Genomic DNA, 26498 nt, shown 5'->3' on the forward strand with positions numbered 1-26498 from the left:
CTCCGTGGCCCTGCTTCTGTGGATCCAGAGCAAAGGCCCGCCATACCCAGGGAGAAAGCCCAATCCAGCCGGCTGCTGCTGTCCAGCCCTGCTCCTCCCCATGCTCAGCAAGGGCAGTGTTCTTCCCTGTTCTCACCAGAGAGGCACAAGCGCTCCGTCCCTTCCAGCGGCAGGCGGAGGGAAGAGAAAGGGTCTGTTGTTTTCCTCTCCTTGTTTCTCTCTCCCTCACTGCTGATCACCCAGCTGCTGACCAGGTCAGAAAGCCCTGATGGAAATTCTTCAGTGCTGGGCAAGCCCCTCCTCCTCCAGGGAGCTCGTCCTTGACTAATATTTTTCTTTGTCCTGATGGGAAAAAAAGAGAGAGAAAGAAAAAAGAAAAACCACAAACTTCCTTTGAAAACCAGCGTGTAGTCTGGGCCTGGAGCGCACGCCCTAGACTCAACAACTCAGGGAACCCGAAGACGCTCTGGGGCGACCTGGGAGCACCTAGGCTGCACCCCAGCCTGCCCCCACCCTTCTCTGGTGACCCCAGTCGTGGGCGTGGGTCCGGAAGTGGCCTCCACCAAGCCGGGACCGCCGCTCATAAACCTGTGTAGACCTGTATAAGCTCTGGCCTTGACAGCTGAAAGGCAGCTGGGACTGTGGCAGCGCCCCTCACTGTATCTACTTCCCCCATCGAACTGCCACAGCTGGACCCTCCTCCTCAGTCCTGGGACAGCAGCAGCGTCTTTAAGGTAAAAAACTTTGTTTTAACCATTTCCTTTACCTCCCCTCCAACCCCCAGTTCTCTTTTTCCTCTCCAGCTCTGGGGAGGTGACATGGACTCTCCCTCCACTCCTGGTCTCTACAAGTCTGGATTTTGAGAGGAGGTAAGGCAGGAGGGCTATGTAAAAGGGACGAGGCGTGGTCCCTTCGTTTACTTCTTGTAATGAAAACTTCCCCGTCTCTCCTGCAAGCAAATAGACAGGGAATGAGAGGGGCGGTTGACTTATTGGGGGGACAAAATTTTAACCCGGAGTTGCATAAAGATTTGGGTCAGACTGAAAAGGAGATTGCAGTAGGAAGGTTCCTGGGGGTGTGTATGGCTTATTGAAGCTACCCACCCATATTATATATTTCTTGCAACTTTTGACTATTTACTGCCACTGCGAGGGAGGGGCCAGGGCTATTTCAACTCCCTCACCCACCACCAGAGGATAATTCCAGCAGGAGAGAATGTGTGGGACTTAGAAAAGAGGAAAATAATGAAATCCTTGTTTGTTTGAGTGCCCTCCCTCTCCTCCTTTCCTGTTCAGACATACTCTGTGCCCACCCCACCAGGAGCTCACCTTGTAGCGTAGAAATCCTTCCTTCCGTCTCCTGCCCCTCCACTTAAGACTTAGCTTGCTTAGCTTTGCCCAATTTGTCTGGGACTCAGCTCTCTGTGGTGTCCAGCTCCTGGTTTCCTTTGGCTCATTCCCCTCACCAGCTAGCTGCCCAACCCCCACTGAATTATTGATCATTTCTGGCATTGGACAGAAAAGATAAGAAACAAACGCTGCTTTTCTCCAAGCTCTTTTAACTTACCCAGGCTCTGGTTTCTGCTTCCAAGGCTCAACCTAAGTGTCATTTGGGAGGGGAGGAAAAAACGAGAGAGAAAAAACAGTGTAAGGTGTGCAGGCAATTTTTGCTAGTCTGATTCTAAATTAACAACATGTAATGAGATGCAGCTAGCACGAATTAGATTTGAGTCAGGAGTATCAATTTGGGTGACTAGACTCCTTTTGGTAACTTTTACGTCTTTCAACTTCATGTCTCAGACCTTTACCTATCCCTGAATTCCTGCCGCTTTACAAGAAGGAAGCATAGTGTCAGGTTAGGAGGGAGCTGGAGAAAAGACAAGATTTCTAACAAGTCTTAAGCTCTCCCCTTTTCTTACCGTGAGTGAGGGGCAGAGGGGAGCTAAGAGATTGAAGGGAGATGTTTTCCAGGGGACAGCGTTTGTGGCTTTTTATATATTTTTTTGCCATCCACAGCCTTAATTAAATGTCTGTGCTAGATTTGATGCTTAGTGCTGATAGAGAGCAGGTTAAACAGGCCCAGGGTTTATATCTAAAACAATCTACATGGGAATAGGAAGAACATGTACACAGGAAGATGAATGTAGGGGGGGTATTTCCTTTTTTTTTTTTTTTAAGTTTTAATTTTTTAACAGATTTTTAAAAAATGTTTAATTATTTTTGAGAGACAGAGTGAGAGTGGGGGAGGGCAGAGAGAGAGGGAGACACAGAATCCGAAGCAGGCTCCAGCACAGAGCCCGACACGGGGCTTGAACTCATGAACTGAGAGGTCATGGCCTGAGCCAAGGTCGGCCGCTTGGCCGACTGAGCCACCCAGGCGCCCCCTTTAAGTTTTAGTTTTAATTCCAGTTAATTAACAGTGTTATATTAGTTTTAGGTGTACAATATAATGTTTCAACACTTCTGTACATGACCCTGTGCTTGTTACGAGGGAATATTTCTTATGTAAGTCAATAAAAAGCATTTCACATTCCATAATATATGAAGAGTGGGCAAGAGAGTATCTCCAGGTTTAGGTGATTGGGGGGCAGAGAGGAACTGAGAAACTGGCTATGCCAACTACAGCTGTCAAGAGTGTACTGACAGAATTTGTGGGGCAGTGGTTTTTGTGCTGGAATCTGAAGTTGCCTATCAGAACCTGTCTCTGATTCAAGTCCACATGGCCTACATTTCCCCTCTCTGGCTTACAGGAAGCCCCTCCCAAGACCTTTTTGCTGCAGTTTGGGATTGTGTAAAGTTCAGTAGAGTCCTTGGAGGAGAAAGACTTCTTTCTCACTGGTGTTTCATCTTTTAGGGGATGACTCTGTCTGTTTGTATCTCCACTTTTCACCCCAAACACTCTGTGATTGTTAATCTTTTCACCCTTGGGATGAAGCAAAGAGAAGGTAGCTCTAAGGATATAAGCAGCCTGTGTGTGCTCTGGATGATCCACGAACAGCCAGGGAGTGGGGTTTGGTGTAGGGGAGAGGAATTACCACCCTCCTGGCTATGTTGGGGGTTACCAACTTGACACCATTGCAGGGTGAGCTAAAGATCACTGTATTAATAACCATTAGTACAGATGACCCTTGAACAATGCAGGGGTTAGGGACACTGACCATTCATGCATTTGAAAATCTGGGGTGCCTGGGTGGCTCCATTGGTTAAGCGTCTGACTTCAGCTCAGGTTATGATTTCATGGTCCGTGAGTTCGAGCCCTGCGTCAGGCTCTGTGCTGACAGCTTAGAGCCTGGAGCCTGCTTCAGATTTTGTGTCTCCCTTTCTCTCTCTGTCCCTCCCCCACTCACACTCTGTCTCTCAAAAATTAATAAATATTTTAAAAAATTAAAAAAAAAAAAAAAGAAAACCTGTGTATAACTTTTGACTCCCCCCAAACTGAACTAACAGCCTAACGTTGACTGGAAACCTTACCAATAACATAAGCAGTCAATTGGCACATATTTTTTATGTTATATGTATTATATACTATATTCTTACAATAAAATAAGCTAAAGAAATAACGTTATTAAGTTGGGGCGCCTGGGTGGCGCAGTCGGTTAAGCATCCGACTTCAGCCAGGTCACGATCTCGCAGTCCGTGAGTTCGAGCCCCGCGTCGGGCTCTGGGCTGATGGCTCAGAGCCTGGAGCCTGTTTCCGATTCTGTGTCTCCCTCTCTCTCTGCTCCTCCCCCGTTCATGCTCTGTCTCTCTCTGTCCCAAAAATAAATAAACGTTGAAAAAAAAAAAGAAAAAGAAAAAGAAAAAAAAAAGTCGTAAAGGGGGTGTCTAGGTGGCTCAGTTCGTTGAGTGTTGGGCTCTTGATTTCGGCTTGAGTTGTAGTCTCCCGGTTCATGGGGTCAAGCCCTGAGTGGCGCTCTGGGCTAGGCACAGAGCCTGTGTGGGGTTCTGTCTCCCTTTCTCCCTGTCCCTCCAGCACCCCTCAAAATAAATAAATAAGAGTCAAAAAAAAAAAAAAGGAAACTAATGTAAATTGTGTGTCAACTATACTTCAACAACAAAAAGAAAATCATAAGGAAAATACATTTACTGTACTGTTCACGTATTTACTGAAAAAAATCCACATATGGTGGGTCTGCTCAGTTGAAATCCCGTGCGGTTGAAAACAGTGTTGTTCAAGGCTCAGCTGGACAGTTTTAACATTTCTTTCTCCATCTCTTTCCTTTCTTTCTGCCTTTACTTTCCCTTTCTCTCCATCCTTTTTCCATTCCTTGTCCGTATCATTTCAGGAAAGTTGACTCCATCCAATGATTTCAATCCTGCTGAAATCCTTCCTCCCAACCTGAAAGCCCTGTATCCTCATTGGTCCCATGTGGTCACATTAAGTTAGGGGTGACAAGAGCTCAGGCTGGGGCCCTTCTGCTTCCCCAGCTAAGTAAGAAAGACACATACTCCCCATAGCCAGGAGTGACTGTACAGACACTGTCCGGGCTTCCACACTGTATTCCTTTAACAAGACTTTTCTGGGTCCATTTGCTTTCCAGCCCAATGACTTCCTCCTTATTGGATTGGTCTCTTTTTCACATACCAAGCCTAGATTAGGCAACTCCTAGAGGGCAGGAAAATCCTTTGGTGACTCTCAGTTGACCTCTTCTGACCATGGAACACCATCAACCTGGGCATCCAGCCTCTGGTAAGGCCAGGATTATAGAAGCAGTCAGCCCTGAAAACCATGAGGTCCTGTCACAACCAGATGTGCACCCCCAGGACAAGGATGCCGGAGATGCTGATGGGGCAGCTAGAGAACAGGAGACGGCAGACCAAACTTCGCCGCTGGCCCAGGGCCAGGATAACCTTGAGTCACCTGCACCTAATGCTAGTTCAATCCAACTGGGGCCAGCCCACGGGACACAGCCTGAGGCAGAGACAGGAGGGGCGTGCTCCAGACCCCAGGAGCTTCCCCAGTCCCCCAGGGCCCGACAGCCGGAGGTAGATTTCTACTGTGTAAAGTGGATCTCCTGGAAGGGAGAACGGACACCCATCATCACCCAGAGCACTAACGGCCCTTGCCCTCTCCTGGCCATCATGAACATCCTCTTTCTTCAGTGGAAGGTAAGAGAGGGTCCGGATGGGGGCTTAGACATTGCTGGGGAGAGTACTCTTCCCTGATCCATCTCCTCGATCATCCCGATCTCCTCAAACCTGGCAACACGTTCCAGATTATTCTCCATAGTTTTCCAGCTTGAACAAATGAGAAGATATTCACAAAAACAAGACAAAACGAAACAAGTTTCTGCCTTGCTCTTGTATTTTCTATTGTCTAGCAAATGGGAATGTCTTCACATGCATTCCCTCACTCCAGTTACAAGCCTTTTTCCCCACGACTCCCTCCCCTTCCCCCAGTCCTTCTATGTATTTCTGCTTCAGTGCTCTGTGAAGGAAAATACACACATGGCTAACCCTTTGGTCACCCCTTCTGCCTCCAGGTGAAGCTGTCCCCTCAGAAGGAAGTGATCACATCAGATGAGCTCATGGCCCATCTTGGTGAGTGCCTAGGCCTTGGGGAGGTTCAAGAGCTATCCACTCAGAAATCCAGAATAGGAAGGGACTGCCCATTTGGGGCTCAGAGTAGCAGGGAAGGTGAAGGTGTACAGGGCGTCTCTGCAGGGCTGGGGAATGAAAAGCAAAAATCAAGGTGTCAGGAGCCTGGGATCATAACCCTACTTTGCCCTGAGCAACCTGGGATTGTAACCCTACTTTGCCCTGAACTTTCACACGTGACCTTGGGTGAGCTCTTCATCTTTGTGAGTCTCTCTTTTCCTTGAGAAGTGAGAGGTCTGGATTAGATTCTAAGGCTGTTTCCAGCTCTGAAAATCTGTGGTCCATGACCATTCTCTAGGAGAAGAGGAAGTAGGTTTTGGGGAAATTGGGGTAAGCTGAAAAGGGACCCTGTCTTATAGGAGACTGCCTCCTGTCCATCAAGCCCCAGGAGAAGTCAGAGGGACTTCAGCTGAATTTTCAGCAGGTGAGGCAAAGGTCTGCAGACGTGGGGATTTGCAGGTTCGTGAGGGGACACTGAGGCTAGGAAGAGAGGCCTTTCTTCTGCTTCTCAAGAAGGGCCCTTAAACTATGATTTCTGTCTGTGTTCCTTTTTTATTTCTTTCTGGAGGAGGAGGGTATATCTTTGTCCTAGAAAATATGTTCCTTTATACAAGATAAAGACTGGTTGAGGCAAAAGAGGAATGGAGTAGCCTGGAAGCGAACCAGGGAGGAAAAGCAACAATTTTATTATTTTTATTTCTGGAGCTAGGTGTCGGGAGAGGGGAGGCTAGACTAGCCATTATTGTCTTCTTGTTTTCTGCCAGCTTTATTGAGATATAACTGACTTATAACATTGCGTAAGGTGAAGATTATATCTACCATGTTGATGTGACATAGTCATCATTTTCTTTCCTAACTCCAGAATGTGGACGATGCAATGACAGTGTTGCCTAAACTGGCCACAGGTCTGGACGTCAATGTGCGATTCACAGGGGTCTCTGATTTTGAGTATACTCCTGAGTGCAGTGTCTTTGACCTCCTAGGCATACCTCTGTACCACGGCTGGCTGGTCGATCCACAGGTGAGGGTGAGACGGCCCAAATGAGGCTCCTATCCAGCTCAAGCTGACAGAGGAACAGCATTTTGTGGGGTGGGTGTTGGGGAGTTAGGAATTAGATTGGCTTGAGAAGAGAATAGGCTTTAGAGGCTGGACCCAGTGCAGAATTCCTTGAATTTTAACCTTTCTGGGGAGAGGGGTAACACTCAAATACGGGCAGACCACACGCACGGAGGTCCGTTCTTTGGGTACAGAAAATGTCAAGACTCTTTGGTTACAGGGTTGTGATCCTTTCGGGCTTGCTTCATTTCCTTCCTCAAAAGATCTTAATTGTCTTGGTACCACCCCACCCCACTGCCCACGCAGAGTCCTGAGGCTGTGAGCGCAGTTGGGAAGCTGAGTTACAACCAGCTGGTAGAGAAGATTATCACCTGCAAACACTCTAGCGACACCAACCTTGTGACAGAAGGTAACAGCCCTGCCTTCTCTCCTGCGGATCTTAGTGGAGGGAAGGACTCGTAGTGGAGGGAAGGACGGCTGCTTCAGTTTATTGTTTATTGTCTGCCTCCCCCACCAAGTCCCCCTAGAATAAACACCCCACGAGAGAGAATCTGGGGAACTGTCTGTTGCATACAGTACCCAGCATGCTGCCTGGCACAAAGTACAGGCACAAGGAACTACCCGTTGGGTGAATGAATACCGCCAGGCCCCAAGGGATTTCAGAAGGTGGGACCATCCCTAGGGCTTTATTTTTTTTTTAATTAAAAACAATTGTTTTAATGTTTATTTATTTTTGACAGACACAGAGCAGGAGTGGGGAAGGGGCAGAGAGAGAGAGGGAGACACAGAATCCGAAGCAGGCTCCAGGCTCTGAGCTGTCAGCACAGAGCCCAATGCGGGCTTGAACTCACAAACCATGAGATCATGACCTGAGCCAAAGTCGGTCGCTCAACCAACTGAGCCACCCAGGTGCCCCTCATCCCTAGGGCTTTTGACAGGGATTCTATGAGTGATCCTTCCTCCTGTTGTGGATTTTGGATTTAAGCCAAGCCTCTTGCCCCGCAATTTTGTGCCCTTCCTTCCGGCAGGCCTGATCGCAGAGCAGTTCCTGGAGACCACTGCAGCACAGCTGACCTACCATGGACTGTGTGAGCTCACAGCCGCTGCCAAGGAGGGTGAACTTAGTGTCTTTTTCCGAAACAACCACTTTAGCACCATGACAAAGCACAAGGTAAGGAGGCTTTGGGGATGGGGGCTGGGGGGTGGCATCCTGTCACTGCCCCGTGGCTTTTTCTTCCTGGTCAGTGTTTCAGACAGGAGAGGGTAGATTGAGTTCAGGTAACAAACAAGCCCTGAAATCCCTGTGGTTTCCTACAACAAAGGTTTATTTCTCATGCGTGCCACGTGGCCATTGAAGATTGGCTGCAGTTCTGGCCTATGTCCTCTGTGCTCTTGGACCCAGGCTGACAAAACAGCTTTAATCTGGAATATGAGAGGGAAAAGAGAGAGAGGGACACCACGCACTCACTTTTAATGCCTCTGCCTCGAGATGACGCGTGTCATTTCTGCTAACATCTCACTGGCCAGAACAAGCCAGAAGGAATAAGCCTTTCGTCAGTGGGACAGGAAATCGCTCCCAGGAAGGGAATGGAATTAAACGGAAGAGGGAAAGGTCTTTGGCTCTCAAAGGATTTATCCTCAGAGCCATCAGGCGAGCCTAGAGAACCATGGGAAGCAGGGTAGGAAGCAGCATCTTGTGTGGGACCCGTAGCCCTGAGGACTCAGGCTGGACCACAGCGATCGCCATACTTACCCCAGCTGACCATATGCTCAGACATCCCTTCCTTCTCCCCACGGCCACACGTGTTTGTCAAAGACACACATGCTCGCGCTGACAGGTGGCAGCCAGCACACCAGATGACTCAAATGGTCCCTGCATCCCAGGTGATTTCTGGCCATCACATTGCCTCTGTGTTACCTATCCCACCAACGAGCTTTGTCCTCTTCTTTGCAGAGTCACTTGTACCTGCTGGTCACCGACCAGGGCTTCCTGCAGGAGGAGCAGGTGGTATGGGAGAGCCTGCACAACGTGGATGGGGACAGCTGCTTCTGCAACTCGGACTTCCACCTGAGTCACTCCCTTGGCAAGGGACCTGGAGCGGGAGGTGGGAACGGCTCCCCCGAACAGCAGCGGCTCGTAGACCAGGTGTGTGGGGCCTCCAGGAGGGTGCAGGGAGCACGGCTGCCTCGGAGCTCTTTGCTGCAGGCAGGGCATGCGTTTGGTCATCTAGAGATCATGACACATGACAGCTGTGCCCCTTTACTGTTAACTTCGGACTGCCTCCATGCCTGGAGTGTCACCACACACAATGTGCTTGTCTGTGTGTTCTGCTCTGGAGGAGGAGCTGGAGAATTTGAAGGAGAAGAAAAACGGGTCTTGGGGGGCTGGGGGGGCTCAGTCGGTTAAGCGTCTGACTTCAGCTCAGGTCAAGATCTCATGGTTCGTGGGTTCAAGCTCTGCATCAGGCTCTGTGCTGACTGACAGCTCAGAGCCTGGAGACTGCTTGGGATTCTGTGTCTCCCTCTCTCTCTGCCCCTCCCCTGCTCGTGCTCTGTCTCTGTCTCTCAAAAATAAACATTTTTAAAAAAAGAAAGAAAAATGGGTTTGGAAACATAAAGCTGGCCTGAATGTCCCCCAGGCCCCAGCCCACCTCACCGCTCTTGTTCTGTCTCGACTCTCTCTAGGACTACCTAATCGCCTTGTCCCTGCAGCAGCAACCACAAGGCACGTTGGGTCTTAGTGACTTGGAACTGGCCCAGCAGCTTCAGCAAGAGGAGTACCAGCAGCAGCCAGCAGTCCAGCCTGCACCAGGGCGGGCCTCCCCACAGGTGAGCGGTCACTGCCTAGGGGCCTTCCCACTGGCCCAGAGCTGTGCCCTGCTCCTCAGCATCCGGACACTTGTCATTGCTAGTCCTGCAATGGTCTCTTCAAGGTGTCTCTCTCCCCTGGGTCCCATCTTATCTTTCTCTCCCCACTGCCAAAGCAGGCTCCAGGCTCTGAGCTGTCAGCACAGAGCCTGACGCAGGGCTCAAACCCGCGAAACGTGAGAGTGTGACCTGAGCCAAAGTTGGATGCCTAACTGACTGAGCCCCCACTTCCATCTAGAGCCTTTGTCCTTGTGCTCTTCTGAGCTGGTGGGTGACCCACTGTTCAATCCCATACAGGGGAGAGGAGCCACGTCGGGACGTCCAGCCGGGGAACGTCGGCAGAGGCCGAAGCAAGAGTCAGACTGTGTCCTGCTGTAGCTCTGCCCAAGGCTGGGCCTGCCCTGCCTCCTCTTTCAGAGGCCATGGCTCTTCTGCTTGCTTCCCCAGCTCAACTCCTGAGATACGCAGGGTAACTTATTTATGGACTGGTGGGGATCCCAGCAGGCAGTGAACGCCAAGGTCCTGCCCTTATGTGCTGCCACCTTCTCTGCCTCCAGGTCATCCAGGGCAACATTGGGGGTGGTGGGGGTGAGGCTTTCTGGTTCCCAGATCCCCTTCCCCGGAGTAGTCATACTAATATTCACACTCAGGCTCCAGGGTGAGGGCTCCGTCTAGAATGTGTCTAGAATGCGTCTCCCCTGCTTCCCACCCCTGACTGGCTGGGTCTCCCTGGGGATCCTGCAGGCCTGTCTCCCATTGTTTCAGGGTTTGATTTGGGTTTCTATCTCCGTTATTTGTAATGCCTTCCTAAGGTTTGGAAATAAAACTTCTTTCCTGAGATCTGTTGTTTGCCTTGCCCTGCAGCAGTCAGGTTAAGTATCTGACCCAATTAAGGAATGCAAAAAGGTGGGGGGGGGGGGGTAAAGAGGGGGGGGGCGGGGGGCGGTGGCGTGTGCTTTGCTTGTCATTTCTAATAGGGCCAGCAGGGGGAACCAAAGGCTGGTTTTTTTGTTTCTTTTTTTTTGTTTCTGTTTATCAGTCTTTGATAGATCTTCAATGGGAATCCAGTTTGGGAGGTGGGTTTCCAAGTCCCTGCTTTGGACAGATGCAATTTGGGGGTTGTGCTCCCTTAACATAAGACTTTCCAGGCGGGAGAGGGCAGCGCGATCAGATGGTTCTTTGCTACTTCTGACCATTTCTGACCTCGTTCTGGCTCCTGTTTCTGTTTCTTTGCCTGAAATTTCCTGGGGAAGAGAGAATAATGGGGGGAAGGGGGGACCTTGAGGGGAGGGGCTTATTGCTTACTGCAGCACTGGAGTGTCAAACAGGATCCCTGTTGCATATGCAAGTGCACATCAAAGGCACCTCCAACTTCAAGACCTCCTCCCAGCCCATGTCCTGCTCCACCCAAACTCTAATCAGGGCACACAAACAACAGCGAGGTTTGCCAAAAGAATTCAAGAATCAGTGAGATGTTCTGGCCAGGGTACTGGAAGGATGAATAGGGCAGAAACCATCAAAGAGATGTCTATACCCAGGACAGAGCTAGGGGACCCACATATAGACCTCCCTTTGAGATGAAGAAATTAAGGGACTTGAAAGAAACTTCAAATTCTAGCCTCCACAAGAAGCTGGAGCATGTGGTGTTCAGTGAGGGGTTATCTTATTTGGAGCCCAGCTGGTTTCCTGCAGGCCCAGCCAAACATGAGGATCTCATATCCTTGAATGTCTGTGGTGGGGCAGGGAGGGCAGGGAGGTCTCAAAGGTCTTCAGCCCTGCACAGGGCTAGTAGGGCAGACTGGCAGTCCCCTTTCACTGCATCCTGTAGACAAGAGAGTCAAGTGTTAGAAAGACCCCACTGCCACCATGGCCCAGGCACTCTGTTTCCTCCCTTGTGCTGGCCCACAACTATCTGATGTCAAGATTTCTGTACTAAATTAACCAAAGACTCATGAGTTCTCCAAGGGCGTAAATACACTCTGCCGTGTGCAGTGAGGGCAGGGTGGCAGTGAGGGGCGAAGCTTCGAGGCTCCAGGTCAAGAACTAGCCAAGTCTCACCTGGAGAGAAGAGTAGAGGGACTTCCCAAATTTCTTTTTGAACTCAGCTCTGATGCTTAGAAGGTCAGTCTCACTTCGAGAGATAAGGATGCGCATCAGGACTTGGTAATTGGGCCCCATGTCCTGGTAGAGAGTGAAACAGAATGGAGAGAGGTTGGTAGTAAGATTCTCACAGAGCAGAGACTGGACGGCAAGGTAAATTACTCTAGAAAGGGGAAGCAAGGTGTGAGTGCAGGGAAAAGAGATCTGTGCATTATCTAGGAGCAAAATTTGTCTCTTTGTCCATCCTCGTGGATGATGATGCAGCAGGAAAGAGGAGTCTCTGGGAGCAGTTGGGGTAGGTGTTGTTCTGGCCGTGTACCCACCGTTCCTGGCCAGGCCTCTAGCTTAGAGTCTCATTCCTCAAGAGTTCAGTGGTGAGCAGCCCCAAAGGCACAGACAAAAATAAATAAATAAATAAATAAATAAATCAGAAGCTGCAGGGGAGCGGGGCCGTGGAGAAGGTCCTGAGCCGCCAGGACTCCCAGGAGCAGGGCCTGACCACACAGGTCCCGAATTCCTCGTTCCTTAGTTTCAGCACCAGATTGAAATGGTTTCTCATTCGATTCACGTGCAGCATTTTCTTCTCCATCTGTGGAACTGGATTGCTGTGGTTTCCTGGTGGCATAAAGCTTTTTGCAGCGTTTTACACCCTTGGAAGTATTGGTGCATTAGCTGGTACATGCTTTATTTATTAAAAAAATTTTTTTTTAATGTTTATTTATTTTTGAGAGACAGAGACAGAGTGTAGTGGGGGAGGGCAGAGAGAGAGGGAGACACAGAATCTGAAGCAGGCTCCAGGCTCTGAGCTGTCAGCATAGAGCCCGATGTGGGGCTTGAACTCACAAGCCATGAGATGGTGACCTGAGCTAAAGTCAGACACTTAACCAACTGAGCCACCCAGGCGCCCAACCCCCCTTTTTTTTCTAATTTTTTCCCAATATCTTTTTTTTAAACTTTAAATGTGAAAGTTTTTACTTTAAGCTAAAAATTGCTTATTATATGTAATAAGTATTTGTATTTTATGTAACGAAATACATATAAAGTAATAAAATCCATATAATTGTATTATATGTGCTATTATATGTAATAAAAAATAACATATAAATCTTTATAATTTTGAAATAAACCCAGACTTGGAAAAATGAGAAATATAAAAATATAAAAAGGATAGGAAAGACTTGCTACCTATAAAGACTTACAGCATGAAAGCCAGGAACTTTATAACTTCCAATTTAGTGAATGTCCAAGGAGCATATACCCAGCCTATCCCCAAACTGAATTGATGGGGTTCTGATAGGGAGCAGGGTCATGTACCTTCCGGTTTGAATCCTGACCTCCCAGGGCCACCTCACATCCTCATCTGTATCTACCAGTTTCTCCTGGTTGGACCCCTGGGGTTCAGCATCACTCTCTTCCTCCTAAACCTGTACCAAGCCTCCTGCCTTTTGGTTAAAGAAGGTAATGGAGGATTCTGTTTAGAAATAACAGAGGTACAATACAGTATCAAATTGAATTATAACTGATTATAATAAATGTGTAACCATGACAGATTTCTAAATAAAAAATGTGCACTGGTGCGGTCACTATTTCCTATGAGCCCCTTTCCCAGAGTTTCCTGTTGCTTGACTCATAAGACCCTTCCCAGAACTGCCTGACACCCATACTTATGGCATCAACACAGATCATAAGTTCCCATGAAAAAAATAGAAAGGAAAATGAGGAAGTAACAACAGGATGCCATATTTCATCTGGACTCATGATCTCATTGTCAGTGTGCCTAGTAGCTACTTTATCTTAAATTTCATATATCACCAATTTTGTATTATGATAAAGGATTGTGTTTTTTCTTTTCTTTTTAATGTTGATTTATTTATTTTTGAGAGACAGAGCAGGAGCAGGGGAGGGGCAGAGAGAGGAAACACAGAATCGGAAGCAGGATCCAGACTCCCATCTGTCAGCACAGAGCCCAACGGTGGGCTTGAGCCCACAAAACATGAGATCATCACCTGAGCTGAAGTCAGACGCTTAACCGACTGAGCCACCAAGGTGCCTGCCCCCTCTCTAGGATCTTTTAATGAAAATTCATTGTATGGTTCATATTGGTCCAAATTTTCCTGAATCAGCCTTCACTGAAGGTCACTTCTCTGAATAAATATTTGTCACAATCTATGTTTTCACATATTTCTCATAAGAGAATAAGATAGAAGCATCTGATTGAGTTTTTCCTTTTTAAAAAAAGTTTTCAGGGCACCTGGGTGGCTCAGTCGGTTAGGCATCTGACTTCAGCACAGGTCATGATCTCACGATTCGTGGGTTCGAGTCCCGCATCAAGCTCCACGCTGACAGTGCAGAGCTTGCTTGGGATTCTCTCTCTCCCTCTCTCTGCCCCTCCCCGACTTGTACTTTCTCTATCAAAATAAATAAATAAACTTAAAATTAAAAAAAAATAAAAAATAAAAAAGTTTTCAGAAAAACAGGCCTATATTATTTTTTGACTTCTACTTCTTTTTTTTTTTTAATTTTTTTTTCAACGTTTATTTATTTTTGGAACAGAGAGAGATGGAGCATGAACGGGGGAGGGGCAGAGAGAGAGGGAGACACAGAATCGGAAACAGGCTCCAGGCTCCGAGCCATCAGCCCAGAGCCTGACGCGGGGCTCGAACTCACGGACCGCGAGATCGTGACCTGGCTGAAGTCGGACGCTTAACCGACTGCGCCACCCAGGCGCCCCTTGACTTCTACTTCTAAGGGTCAACCTGGCATTTACATCCAAGAGTATGGGTCCTATAGTCTAAATACATTACAATCATTTACTGCTAGGATTCAAATTTGTTTTTATAACAAGAATTTAGACAGATAACCACAACTCTTCAAATCGGTCTTAGTGTTGGCTCAATACAATAGTACAGACTTCATGGGATAAATACAATGGAAATCTCCATTGATGATAAAATAAGGGCATATACGTACTGTCTTTTGAATAGCTGTCAATAAGGCATGATGGTTTCTCAAACAGTCCTCATGAAGCTATGCCATCTACCAAAATGATAACATTTATACTAATAGGAGACCTAGCTCAGTGAGTAGAATGATTGGATTCTGTTTATTAAATTACTCAAACCAACATCACCAACTTAAGTGTGGATAATATGGAACAAAGTCCGACCAGAGTGGAAAAGGTGGTCCTGGATGCTAAGAACTCTTATGGTATAGCTTATAGTATAGACCAACACCTATGGTATAGACTATGATTTGACACATGGCAGTTAAATGTCCTCTGGGACCATTGTGTGTGTGCATGTGTGTTTAATTGTGTTTAAATTCCAGTAGAGTTGGGGCGCCTGGGTGGCGCAGTCGGTTAAGCGTCCGACTTCAGCCAGGTCACGATCTCGCGGTCCGTGAGTTCGAGCCCCGCGTCGGGCTCTGGGCTGATGGCTCGGAGCCTGGAGCCTGCTTCCGATTCTGTGTCTCCCTCTCTCTCTGCCCCTCCCCCGTTCATGCTCTGTCTCTCTCTGTCCCAAAAATAAATAAACGTTTAAAAAATAAATAAATAAATAAATTCCAGTAGAGTTAACATACAGTGTTATGTGTTAACATATGTGTTTTGTAGGAAGCCTGTATGATTTATTAGCTGTGTGACCTTGGGCAAAGAACTTAGCCTCTCTGTACCTCAATTTTTTCATCTATAAAACAGGGATGGAATGTGGCCATGAAGATTAATTGAAATGTGTGTCACAAGCTCAGCATAGGCCCTGGGACACAATGAGCACCCAAGAAATGCTGGCTCTTGTCACCATTCTTGCTAGCATTATCACCATCATTATTCTGGCCACCACTGAAATTGGACAAGATGCTGTGTTATAGAGCAAATTTATATCTATGTTTGGCCATCTAACACCCAATTAGGCCAAAATTTTAGCCTTAGTGCTCTTTTGCTTCGACTAATTTAGCTCTAACCACAGCTCAATCCTCTGCTATTGACAAGACAGTTAGTAAACCTAGGAAAAGAGAGCGGCTTTATGATTATAAAACAAATATGAGATTGTTACATTAGCAAAAGCGTGAAACTTCCTCTCTGTTGCCCAGAAGTTGTCCTCCCTGCCACCCCACCCCGGTTTTTGTTCTAAAGGGAGGGAAAAGAAGTGTCCGTCTCACCTGGAGGGCTTGATGGAGTTTATCAGCAAAGTACAGCGGTGTGTTCTTGATCATGGAGACTGCAAGCAAGGAGAGAACAGTGGGGAGATGGCTCCCCATGCCAGGTGAGCACCCTACCCCACATGTCCTGAGCAGGTCCTACCTAGGCTGAGCAGAGCCGCCTGGTCATCTCCGTGGAAAATGTTCTGGATGGTCTTCTCTAGCTCGTGCCCACTGCACCGCTGGTACTGATCGAACACTTGTGGTGTGTGTGGGAAGTAGTCAGAAAGATAAATGAGAGCAGGGGGTGATTATCACAGAGAAGGATGAGCCCTCCCCACCTTCCTCAGCCAAAGCTCATCATTAGAGTAAGCTGGGAGGACCAGACGTCCCGTGTGTACCTCGGACAAGGTGTTCAGGATTTCTCTGCGTGAATATTATGACCCATGTGCCCTCTGTGCCGGGCCCTTCAGCCTGCTTTAATGCCTGGGAGGGAGGAGTAAATCAGGATCCTTGTTTGGGGGCTGGGGAGCCACGGTTGCGATGTTCCCAGAATCCATCATCATGATGATGGGAACAGGATTCAGAGTAGAAATGCTTATTTGAAAGTGTAAAGTAGTTGCTTTTATTTATGGTTAAAACAAGCAAACAAAAAGGAATAGGGCTAAGACAGAGGCTCTGCCCTGACAGCTCAGTTCCCCAATTTGGGGAAATCCTGGCACTCAAGGAATTCAATGATCTACAAGGAAAGGTGTGAGGAGGGTTCCCCCACCCAAATGCCCAAGAGAACGGTCATCCGTGACGGGCTCACTTCCTGGGAGTTCAGGAGTCAGAGGCTAAAGGAGTAAAAAGGCTTCAGATGGTTATTACCCAACAGGTCATGTCCTCACATGTCACTAAGGACTCCTTCCCCCAGGCAAGGAGAGGTCTGCAGGACAAGTGGGTACATAGGTCACTGGCTCTAGGATATGGTGGGGGAGGGTGTCTTACGTGTGTGGCTGTGCAGACTCCTCACCCCTGCTCACCTGGACATCGTCCTCCACCAGGTTGTAGTCAATGATTCCAGAATAGCTCTCACGGGCCCCCTATGAGAAACTCTCTCAGGAGGACTCTTTGAGGGGTAGCTTTTTATCTCCAGGCAAACTGACCCCAGCCTGTTCTCCTCCCAAAGCCTTCTCTCCTTAATTATACCATTGCAATGCTCCCCACCCCACCCCAGCCCCTTCCCTGGCAGTATAACTCCCTCCTCTGCAGGCCAGTCCCCCTCACCTTAGCCAGGGCCAGGAGCAGGTCCCGCAAGATGCCACTGGTCTCAGATTTGATGTCCTCCTCCACCTCCAACTGGAAATCTGGGGTAGGGTCAGGAGCTCTCTGAATCCTCCCAATTTTTTCCAGTGTAGATATTCTGTCAAATGCCCAACCCACTGTGCCTACTGCCAGCCCCTGCTTGGGGTAGCTTGACGGCCGGTAGTTCCCAGGATGTAAGGCAGAAGCACCATCGTGGGTACCCTGAAAACATCCCTAAACTGTGAGTAACCCATGCCCTACTTAGTGGAGTAGCCTTATCTCCAGGAGCCAACCTGCCCTGGGCAGGAGGTGTCTGTGATTCAAGTAGTAGCCAGGTAGTCAAGGGGGATAGGGAAACCTACATTATGAGGCCAGATGGCTAGGGCCCGGTCCTCTCACTGGCGGCACAGAGAAGTGATCCGGGAGGAAAGATGTGAAGACGTGAAAGACAAAAGAGACGGGGAAAAGAAAGACAGAAGCAAGAAGTGAAAGGGGTAGGAGAGGGATTAAGACAGGCCAAGAATGGACATCAAAGGAAAATTGGGGAAAGCAAGAAAAAGGGGGGGGCTTGCTAAGATGGTGAGAAAAGGCCAGTCAGCAATTAGTGGGTGAGCCATGTGGCAGCCAAGCAAGGGCCTGAGGGGTAACACTCATGACTTAGGGAGAAGTACCCCCCCCCCCACCTCAGCTGTAGCAAGGTTCCATTCAGTCTGGGATGTGATATGATGGCAGAATCAGGAAGGGGTTGAGAAGATGACATGGGCACCCTTGGGGCTGTCATAGCGCCCAACATTGTCATTACCTTGGGATCCGCCCTGGGGCCCCAGACTAAGATGGTTAATCACTGCTTCTCTTTCTTTAATGATCACATCTGGCTCTTACCCTGGAGAGACTGAGAGCCGGTAAGGGTGGGTGGGGGGAGAGACCCCAAGGGAAAAGCTCTGAGGCAGACAGGTTCCAAGAGGGCTCACCTAAGCTGTCACCCACCCCACCCCCACTCCATGTTCCTTACGTGCTCTTACTATGTTTGTAGACTGTCAGGCACTCTTGCAGCTGGGGTGGGCTTCGGGTAGCAAGAATTTCCACAGCCACATCCTCAGTGGAACCTGGGTTCTGTGGGAAATTGGGAGGCCACTCTGAGACTGGGCCATGTCAGCAGTATGGCAGAGAGCAGAGGATGACCCCTTGTCCTTCTAAGGGTCAATATGGGTTGTTTAAAGGGGGCCTCTGCCAAGTGGACACCTCTGGAGTGGGCAAAGGCCAGGCAGTGAACCCTTTCCTCCCTTCAATGGTGTCCTCATTTCCTAGAAACCCAGAGAGCCTCTTCCGGTACCTTCAGAGCTGTCCTCAATTCCTGGGCATCGAAATGGGCTGCAGGCTGCAGCAAAGCCATCACCATCCTCTCGAGGTTGCCAGAGAGTGCTGCCTGCAAGGACTTCACCAGGTCCTGTGATAAATGGCCCCATGGCAGAGGAGAAGATATGAGGGGGAGGTCCCTGAGGCGCGGGGGACATTTGGAATATCTGGCTGGCTTTTATCTAAGGCCAGAATCACCAGCCACCCCCCCTCCAGCTGGTACTGCTGCACCCCAAGATTTCGGGGGGGCCTCTCACCCCAGTCCACTGCTCCTGGGAAGTCAGTGGCCTCACCTGTTGGGTGCGCTCCTGGAAGGCTCGAGAGATGAGCTGTCTTTGTTCCCTACTCCGATTGGTCAGCACGCCCACAATGGCGCTGCGGTCCACACCTGAACAGAGGTGAGGGCTAGGCCATCAGCTGGTCACAACCCAGCTGAGTCTTTACGGTGGGGGGGGGGGGATCCCCTTCCTCCTCACGCTGGAAGCCTCCAGAGGAGGAGAGATGGAGATCTAGGAAAGGGCCATGAAAGACAGGGGCAGGGGCTGCGTCACCCCAACTTCCATTTGGCCTCGAGAAGATGCGAATAAGATGCCAAAATGGCATGCGAGCCTGGCCCCGAATTAAGTGTAGGTGGCCTGGTATGCTGGGGGAGAGATGGCTCTGGGGATCACAGACTTGGATTAGAGTCCCGGCCGGCCCTGCCTTCGTGAGCCATGTGACCTCGGGCCAGCCCCTTTGTCTCACTGTTTCTTCATCTGTAAAATGGAAATAAGCCTTACCTCACGGCAGTGTCCTGAGAATAGGAACCACACACCCACCACGGTACTTGACGGACAAGAATTAAGGCATTCCACAAACGTTTATTGAACAACATCACTTCCTCCTTCCTGGCTCCTTCTTGGTCTGCAGACTGGTTCCTGTAGGGAAGAGCCCCAGGTGCAGAGGGAGAAGGGCTCACCTTGGCTTGCAATTGCCCTCAGCAGCCTCTGCACATCCTTGTCCACGCTGAAGCTCAAGAATGTCCTGAGGGTGCCCAGGGTCCCCCACGCTGCAGTCTATAAGAGCACGAGGGGTGAGGGGTTGGGGGGAGCATCGCAGGTCTGTGCACGCTTACCCCAGGGCCTTAACCCAGCCCTTGGCAGGGTCTCAGGGCCTGCTCTCCCTTTTCCTGTCCCCCATCCTCTCATCGCCCTGCAGTTGATACACCAACAATGATTCCAACCATTACAGCCCCTACCTTGTTGGCAAGGCCCAGGTGGCTGAGGATCTCCTGGGTCAGGGATGGTCTTGTCTTCCCACTGGTCACAGACATGGTGTCACTGGCTGTGCCAGGGAGGGAAATGGGAGCCAACTGAGGAGAGCCTCCTGGCCCTTTGGGCCTCTTTATGACCCCCAGACCCCGGGGCTCACCTCCCATGCTTTCTTTCCCCCTTTGCAGAAAAAGAGAGTATCGACTTGCTTGGCAGCTTTGAGAGCACAAGTGGAAGGGTAGGAGGGGAGCCCCCTTCTTTCCCAGCTCTCACCCCTCCTTCAGGAAGCAAGGACTGGTCAGGAATGCTGCTGGAGCTAGCCCTCAACAAACCCTCCCTGACTCCATGGCTCCCAAACTTTGGACTCAGGTGCATGACCCCCTTCTGAGAGCCACATCCCTTCCTTCCCGTAGACTGGCTAGGTGTTCCTGGGGTGGCGCAGGGGAGGTGAGGCAAGGTGGTAGGTTTAAGTATGTGGGGTGGGAGATAACAACTCCTAAAACACCTCCTCACCTTCAGCCCCAACCCACAAGTCAGCCCCTGTTCCCTGCCCCCCAGGCTACCTGCCTGCCACCGGCCTTTCACCTTTGGCCTTTCACCCTTGGCGTCTCTGGCAGGGATCTTTAGGTAAGCAGGTGCACTCTCTGAGCTGATGTATATATGTGTTCTTGCGGGCACTTGGGTGCCTAGACAAGGGAGGAAGCACCCACACTAGAAAAGGAAAACTCCTTTCTCCCTCTCCCATGGGATCATCCAGATTTCCCCACCTCCTTCAACACGAGGGCCCAGGTTCCGGTGCTTACCCAGAGGTGCTGGAGGCGAGGTGGCAGTCGTCACAGCCTGGCGGCTGCCTGTGTGGACACCAGCTTCTGTGTGGCCTGCTAGAGGAGAAGGGGCGTGTCAGCCCAGGCCGGGCAGCCAGTCAGATGACCTCCCTGGCAGCCCAGCTCAGCTGTCGCCTCTAGCTCTGGCCCCTCCCAAATGTGGGAGAGGACCAAGCTGTACCTGGTCCCCCGTGTAAACCCCTCCCCACAGAGCATCTTTCCTCCCAGGGGCCCCGGCCTCAGCCCACGGAGGCCTGCTCAGCCTCTCAGCCTCTCAGCAGTTGAGAAGACACAAGAGGCCTTGTGCCTTGCTCTCCCTGTGGGGCCAAGAGGGACCGTAAAAACCTAGTCTCTAAATCCAGCTTCTGACCTGGCTCTGCCTCTGGCTCCAGCTCTCTGGGGGGACAGGTCAGACAGGCTCTAGGCTGATTTTGAGGCTGATAGAGAAAAACCTGTTGGGGCACATACCAGCAGGGCACCCCAGCCTGCACCCCAGAGGGGTTCCTAACCCCCAAAGTCCCTGACTACTACTGCCTTATCAGAGCCAGCCAGCCTGACTGGGAAGGGCCAGGGGACTGTTTATATCTGTGGGGAAGGAAGAACACAGGTATTAGAGGGTGGGGAACAGATCAGCAGAGTCAAGAGAGAAAAATGCAAAGGGTGTTCCCTGTGGACAAGAGCATCATACTCCCAAAAGGCAACAGGGAGATGGGAGAGGCTCCCTGGGTCCCTGTGTCTTAGATTGCTTCTGTTGCCTTTTGGCTGCCAGAGATGTTGTAGCTGTAAGTGATGCAACCCCGGCAGCTGGGGTCAAAGTCGTCAGTGCAGGGAACAGCAGGTAAACAGCCTTGGGGAGCCTGAGGGGCTCCTGAGCAGGCAGTCACTGGAAACTAACTCCCAGTCAGCTCCCTGGGGTCTATCTAGGAGCTGTTTCCTTCCTGCCTCCCTAGATAGGTCAAGCAGGGGCTGGGCACATTAAAAACATTTTTAAAAATGGGAATATTGGGAGAAGTGTATGGAGGGGACATCCTAGACATCTGAGAATAGGCTTACAGGGAGGATTAAATTAGGTAATATGTGTGATGTCATTTGGCAGAGAAAAATGCCTTGTAAAACAAGGCTGCCAGACTTACTAAAAATACAGGATACCCAGTTAAATTAGAATTTCAGGTAAACAACAAATAATTTGTTGGTATTAAGTCTGACCCAACTGTTTCATGGGAGATACTTATGTCAACAAATTATTTGTGGTTTATCTGAAATTGCGATTTAACTGAGCATTCTGTAATTCCTTGGAAACCTGGAAAATTGGACTCAGTTTCAGCATGGTGATTATAAGCAAAGGTCCTGGAGTCAGACTTCTTAGATGATTTTTTTTTTGACGTTTGTTCATTTTCTTTTATTTATTTTTTTATTTTATTATTACTATTTTTTAAATTTTAACTTGTTTTATTACATTTGTTCATTTTCAAGAGACAGAGAGAGTGAGAGGGGAAGGGGCAGAGAGAGGGAGACACAGAATCCAAAGCAGCCTCCAGGATCTGAGCAGTCAGCACAGAGCGCAATGGGAGTGAGGCACGGGGCTCCAAGCTACAAACAGTGAGATCATGACCTGAGCCAAAATCTGATACTCCACTGACTGAGCCACTGAGACGCCCCAAGACAGACTTCTTAGACTAGAATTCCAGTCTGCTGTGTGACCTGGGCAATTATTTCAACCCTTCTGTGCTTGGTTTCCTCATTGTTGAAACAAGAGGTAATAATAGTGTTTATATATATTTTTTCAACGTTTATTTATTTTTGGGACAGAGAGAGACAGAGCATGAACGGGGGAGGGGCAGAGAGAGAGGGAGACACAGAATCGGAAACAGGCTCCAGGCTCTGAGCCATCAGCCCAGAGCCTGACGCGGGGCTCGAACTCCCGGACTGCGAGATCGTGACCTGGCTGAAGTCGGACGCTTAACCGACTGCGCCACCCAGGCGCCCCAATAGTGTTTATATTATAAGCTATTGTGAGAATTAAATAAATACATGTAGAGCACTTTAGAAGAGGGCTGCTGCACAAAGCAGTAGGTACACATGTCAAAATGTTAACCAATACATAACAATAAATATTGAGGGGCACCTGGGTGGCTCAGTCGGTTGGGTGTCCGACTTCGGCTCAGGTCATGATCTCACAGCTTGTGGGTTTGAGCCCCACCTCACGCTCTGTGCTCAGAGCCTGGAGCCTGCTTCAGATTCTGTGTCGCCCTTTCTCTCTGCCCCTCCCCTGCTCACACTCTGTGCCTCTCTCTCTCTCAAAAATAAATAAACATTAAAAAAAACAATAAATATTGCTATAATGTTATTTTATAATGGTAACTGTTTTTGTTAACTTGTCTCCCTTAGGAGTCCAGTCTTGGCTCTCTTCTGCAACTTCTATCTTGCCAATCTTCAATCTGGCCACAGGAGGGCATTAGAAGCCACCGGGAGCCGGGAGCCCCCTAGTGGCCACTAGAGGTCTCCAAGACACTGGCTCCGTCCACAGATCTCCAGGGGCTCCGTTTGCTCACTTGTTGGGAAGTGGAGTCTCTGGAGGACACCAGGTTCCTAGGTGGACTTGGTGGGCAGGCAGGATCAAAAGAAGAGCCTCCAGCAGACACCGGCACCCCCCCACCCCCACCCCTGCACACTCTGAGACCTCAAGACACTTGCAGGAGACTTCCTAGTCTGGGTTACCGCCATACAGTGGCTTTGCAGCTCTGGTCCCATGTCTTTGACCTTCTCTACCCTTCTCTGCCCATGTGTCTCTTCTGGGCACATGTTCCAAGTAGGCTTAGAGGAAGATGAAGGGAGAGAGAGGGCTTTTGTTTCCCCAGTCCAAAATTCTGCAAGGGATTCCTGGCAGATGAGCAAGGCTGAACCCCATATTTGAAGAATGCAGGCCAAACCCGAGCCGCATGGTGGAAGAGTAGTCCTCATGGCCCAGAAGTTCAAGGAGGGAGTGTGTGAAATGCATTTACAACTGCTCCACTGAAACTTGCTGGAATCTCACTCCTTTGGTCCTGGCGTTTTGTTTTGTTCAATTCCAGGGTCAGATTGAGGTTGTTTTTAGATTTACTAACCACTTTTCACCCCCATGCTCTCAACTTTTAGAATTTCAGAGAGGAGGGGTTGTTGGAGGTGATTAGCCTACCCCCCCCTCTTGTTACTGATTCAGGAGGTGGAGTGACTTCCCAAGGGCTATGGCTTGGAACAAGATCCAGGTCTCCCAACTTCTCCTGTGTTTTCTTCATCACTTAGATGAGGGCATGGCTAATTTGGGGCCCCTCTTAGTGGAATATGTAGGGGATAAGCAGTAATATATAGAGACTCAGCTGTTGACTCATGAATATTGGTTCAACTCCAACTCCATATTGCTTTTCTGCAAAATCCTTGCATTGCATAATTTCAGAACACATAGAAATTCCTCCTGGTTATTTTTCCTCTTGTTATGAAACCTTTTCTCCCCAGAACTCCTGGCACCTGAATTCCTCTGCTTACATGGTGGCCAAGCTCTACTCCTTTACCCAAATAGGCTTCTGTGTTGCACAAGCCAGTCTGACCTGGGTCAGGTTGACTTTCTTCGACTGGAGTCCATGTCTCTTCTTTCCTAGAAGCCTGCCCAGATACTTAAATCCCAGGCTGAAGGCCTGGTGTCCTCTGCCTCAGGACACCTCACCAGCCCATATAGAGGAAGTGAGTCACATCAGGGCAGGCAGCTTGGGGCACTGTGGGTGTGGCCATGTCTGCCCTGGGCACTGGGGGATGGGTCAGAAAGGTAGTGATCAAAATCTCCTGGTCCAGTCAAGGCAGGAGTGTGCGTGCTCCCGCTCTGTTGACCAGATGGGGTAACATCATTCTAATGCTGCCCACAGCCACTGCCCCCTCCTCCATCCACCTTCTCTTTTGTTTCCTGGGGGAGTGATACACCCTCTTATCTTTATTTCTCAGGCCTTGACTGTCCAACTCCTGCCCCAAAACTTCCCCTGCCCACTGCTATCTTAAAAAGGTTCAACGGTCTTCGGTTCTCTGAGCAATCATTTAAACCGTCTTGTGCCTGGCGGGGGTGGGGGTGGGTGGGGGGCACCTGGGTGGCTCAGTTGGTTGAGTGTCAGACTCTTGATGTCCCCGCTGGGGTCATGATCCCTGGGTTGTGGGTTGGAGCTCCGCATAGGGCTCTGCGCTGAGTGTGGAGCCTGCTTAGGATTCTCTCACTTCCTCTGCCCTTCTACCCCACTCACACGCCCTCTCTCTCTCTCTCTCTCTCTCTCTCTCTCAAATAAATAAAATAAAGTCTTGTGGGCACCTTTGGAGAAACATGGCATCTAGGAAAACTGCTTGAGAAAAGGGTTCAGAAGCTACAGAAAGGGAACCAAATAGTACAAGGTGTGAGGAGGTAGAGAGGCACCCAAAGGTTAGCTGGAGCCCAAACAAGAGACACTGCACCCAGCTGGAAAAGGGCCTGTGGGTGTGTAGCACAGAGGAATCTGGGGAGGACTCTCAAGAAAGGTAGAGGGAATTCTGGATTGGAAGGCAGAGGGAGAGGGTACAGGGAGGTAAAAAGATGTAAGGGGTGAGGGTCAGGGAGGAATTCAGCCTGGGGCAAAGGAAGACAGGCCTGGAGGGCTTGCTGGGATCTGGAAAATCAGGCAGGCCTGGGCTAAAAAACTGCAGAAGAGCCCACTGGGGGCTGGTTCGGTGAGAGGTGGGCCAGGGGTTGGGCCGATAGTTCTCATTTCTCCAGTGGTAGGAATTCGCTGAGGGTCCTACTGCAAAGAGCAAATGAATAAATAGCTTGGAAATCAGCCCCTGCTTCCACAAGTCTCCAAGACAGAGCCTCAGGTGAGGGCCAAGCTCTCAACTGGAATAGGTGGGAGGCCACTCTCCTTCCTAGCACAGCTGTTAAAATACCCGAACTTGACTAGATAAACCATGAACGAAATTGTCAGAGGTTCTAACTGTGATAATATAAAAACACCAACATTTCACCAAGGTAAAAATTAAACCAAACCAAACGAAGTTACCTCTAGTGGCTCAAACTCTAGATCTCTCTTTAAGCAAATCTCTCAACACATCCTAGCCACATTCTGTCCATGCTAGGAGATGCTAGGAGTCAAGGTCAGTTTTCCAGGATAATAAGCATGTGGCATCTTCCTGAAACATCAATTCTACCAGAGCAGGAAGGACATTTTTAAAACGTGAATCAGGAGAGGGGGAAATGGTGCAGATTGCAAAGTCAAATACATTTTACAAAACAAAAGTTGGGGGTTGGCCCTTTCAGAGCGTCCACTACAGTGGGGTGTGTGTCCACGGCGGGTAGGTTTCACCGCACTTGGGCGGAAACGTGGGTTTTAAGGCGGGGATGCAGCGGGGGACTTCGTAGGGGCCGCAGGCTCTGTAAGGAATCACCGGCGCCCGCCACCTGGGTCGGCCTGAGGGTCTCGCCCGAAGCCGAGGCACCTTCCCTCCTCTGCTGCCCAGTGCGGCGGGAGGTGGAAGGTGGCAACTGGTCGGGAGCACCTGGGCTGAGGTCGCCGACCGCAGTCGGGAGCCGGCAGGTGCGGGTTCGCGGGCATCTCGCGGGTCTGCCCCCCGAGGGGAGAGCCCAGCGCGGCCGCCGGGCCCGCATCTGCCTCCCCTGCTCGGGGGCTGCTCCGGGGTGCGGCGACCGCAGCGGGCACGGGTCCGAGGGCCGAGGAAGAGGCGGCGGGAGCGGGGCTGGGCGCAGAGGCCCGGGCCCCGCCGCCCGCTCTCCCTCCCCGCTCCTGCCCCTGCCGTCGCCGGGCCGCAGGCCCACGCCCAGTCTCCCGGTTCCTGGGCCGCCCGCGGCCTTGCTCTCCGGCGCTGGGCTCGGACGCAGCCGTGCAGGGCTCGGCGGGAGGAGGAGGAAGGAGGGAGGGAGCGGGCGGGCGGGCAGGCGGAAGGGGGAGGAGAGGAGCGAGCCGAGCCAGTCCGGAGGGGGGGGGGGGTGCGGAGCTCGGACGCCCGGAGACACGGAGCAGCG

General features: G+C 50.2%; 3 protein-coding genes across 8 annotated transcripts in view; 2 read left to right on the top strand and 1 right to left on the bottom strand.

Annotated features, from left to right (window-relative positions):
- Positions 1-619: 619 nt before the first annotated feature.
- MINDY1 (MINDY lysine 48 deubiquitinase 1) lies at positions 620-10362 on the top strand. 2 transcript variants are annotated; one of them, XM_040461246.1, is made up of 10 exons: positions 620-734; positions 4286-5108; positions 5483-5540; positions 5957-6021; positions 6460-6618; positions 6961-7063; positions 7683-7825; positions 8609-8800; positions 9340-9483; positions 9820-10362. In XM_040461246.1, the coding sequence occupies exons 2-10, from the start codon at positions 4656-4658 to the stop codon at positions 9898-9900; spliced, it is 1398 nt and encodes a 465-aa protein (XP_040317180.1). In that variant the 5' UTR covers positions 620-734; positions 4286-4655; the 3' UTR covers positions 9901-10362. The 2 variants fall into 2 exon arrangements, with proteins under 2 accessions (XP_040317180.1, XP_040317181.1); XM_040461247.1 differs by having other exon boundaries at positions 624-734; positions 4541-5108.
- A 599-nt stretch (positions 10363-10961) lies between these two features.
- On the bottom strand, positions 10962-20988 carry ANXA9 (annexin A9). Of its 5 annotated transcripts, none has more exons than XM_040461271.1 (15): positions 20844-20988; positions 20453-20530; positions 20235-20335; positions 19637-19722; positions 19358-19454; positions 18693-18787; positions 18377-18490; positions 18066-18156; positions 17026-17105; positions 16782-16841; positions 16158-16242; positions 15920-16015; positions 15778-15836; positions 11581-11703; positions 10962-11344 (listed from the first exon to the last, which is right to left on the bottom strand). In XM_040461271.1, exons 4-15 carry the CDS (start codon positions 19709-19711, stop codon positions 11282-11284), a joined length of 1038 nt encoding a protein of 345 aa, XP_040317205.1. In that variant the 5' UTR covers positions 19712-19722; positions 20235-20335; positions 20453-20530; positions 20844-20988; the 3' UTR covers positions 10962-11281. The 5 variants fall into 5 exon arrangements, with proteins under 5 accessions (XP_040317205.1, XP_040317204.1, XP_040317201.1 ...); XM_040461270.1 differs by having other exon boundaries at positions 20217-20335; XM_040461267.1 differs by having other exon boundaries at positions 20213-20335.
- Positions 20989-25962: 4974 nt separating this feature from the next.
- The window catches only part of CERS2 (ceramide synthase 2), a 12428-nt gene continuing 11892 nt past the window's right edge, over positions 25963-26498 (top strand). The window contains exon 1 of the mRNA XM_040461145.1: positions 25963-26052. The gene's annotated coding sequence lies outside the window, so the exon portion shown is untranslated. The remainder of the gene's footprint in view (positions 26053-26498) is intronic.

Source organism: Herpailurus yagouaroundi, unplaced genomic scaffold (genome assembly GCF_014898765.1).
Source record: "Herpailurus yagouaroundi ecotype Mexico unplaced genomic scaffold, PumYag 254, whole genome shotgun sequence".
Classification (NCBI taxonomy): Eukaryota; Metazoa; Chordata; class Mammalia; order Carnivora; family Felidae; genus Herpailurus; species Herpailurus yagouaroundi.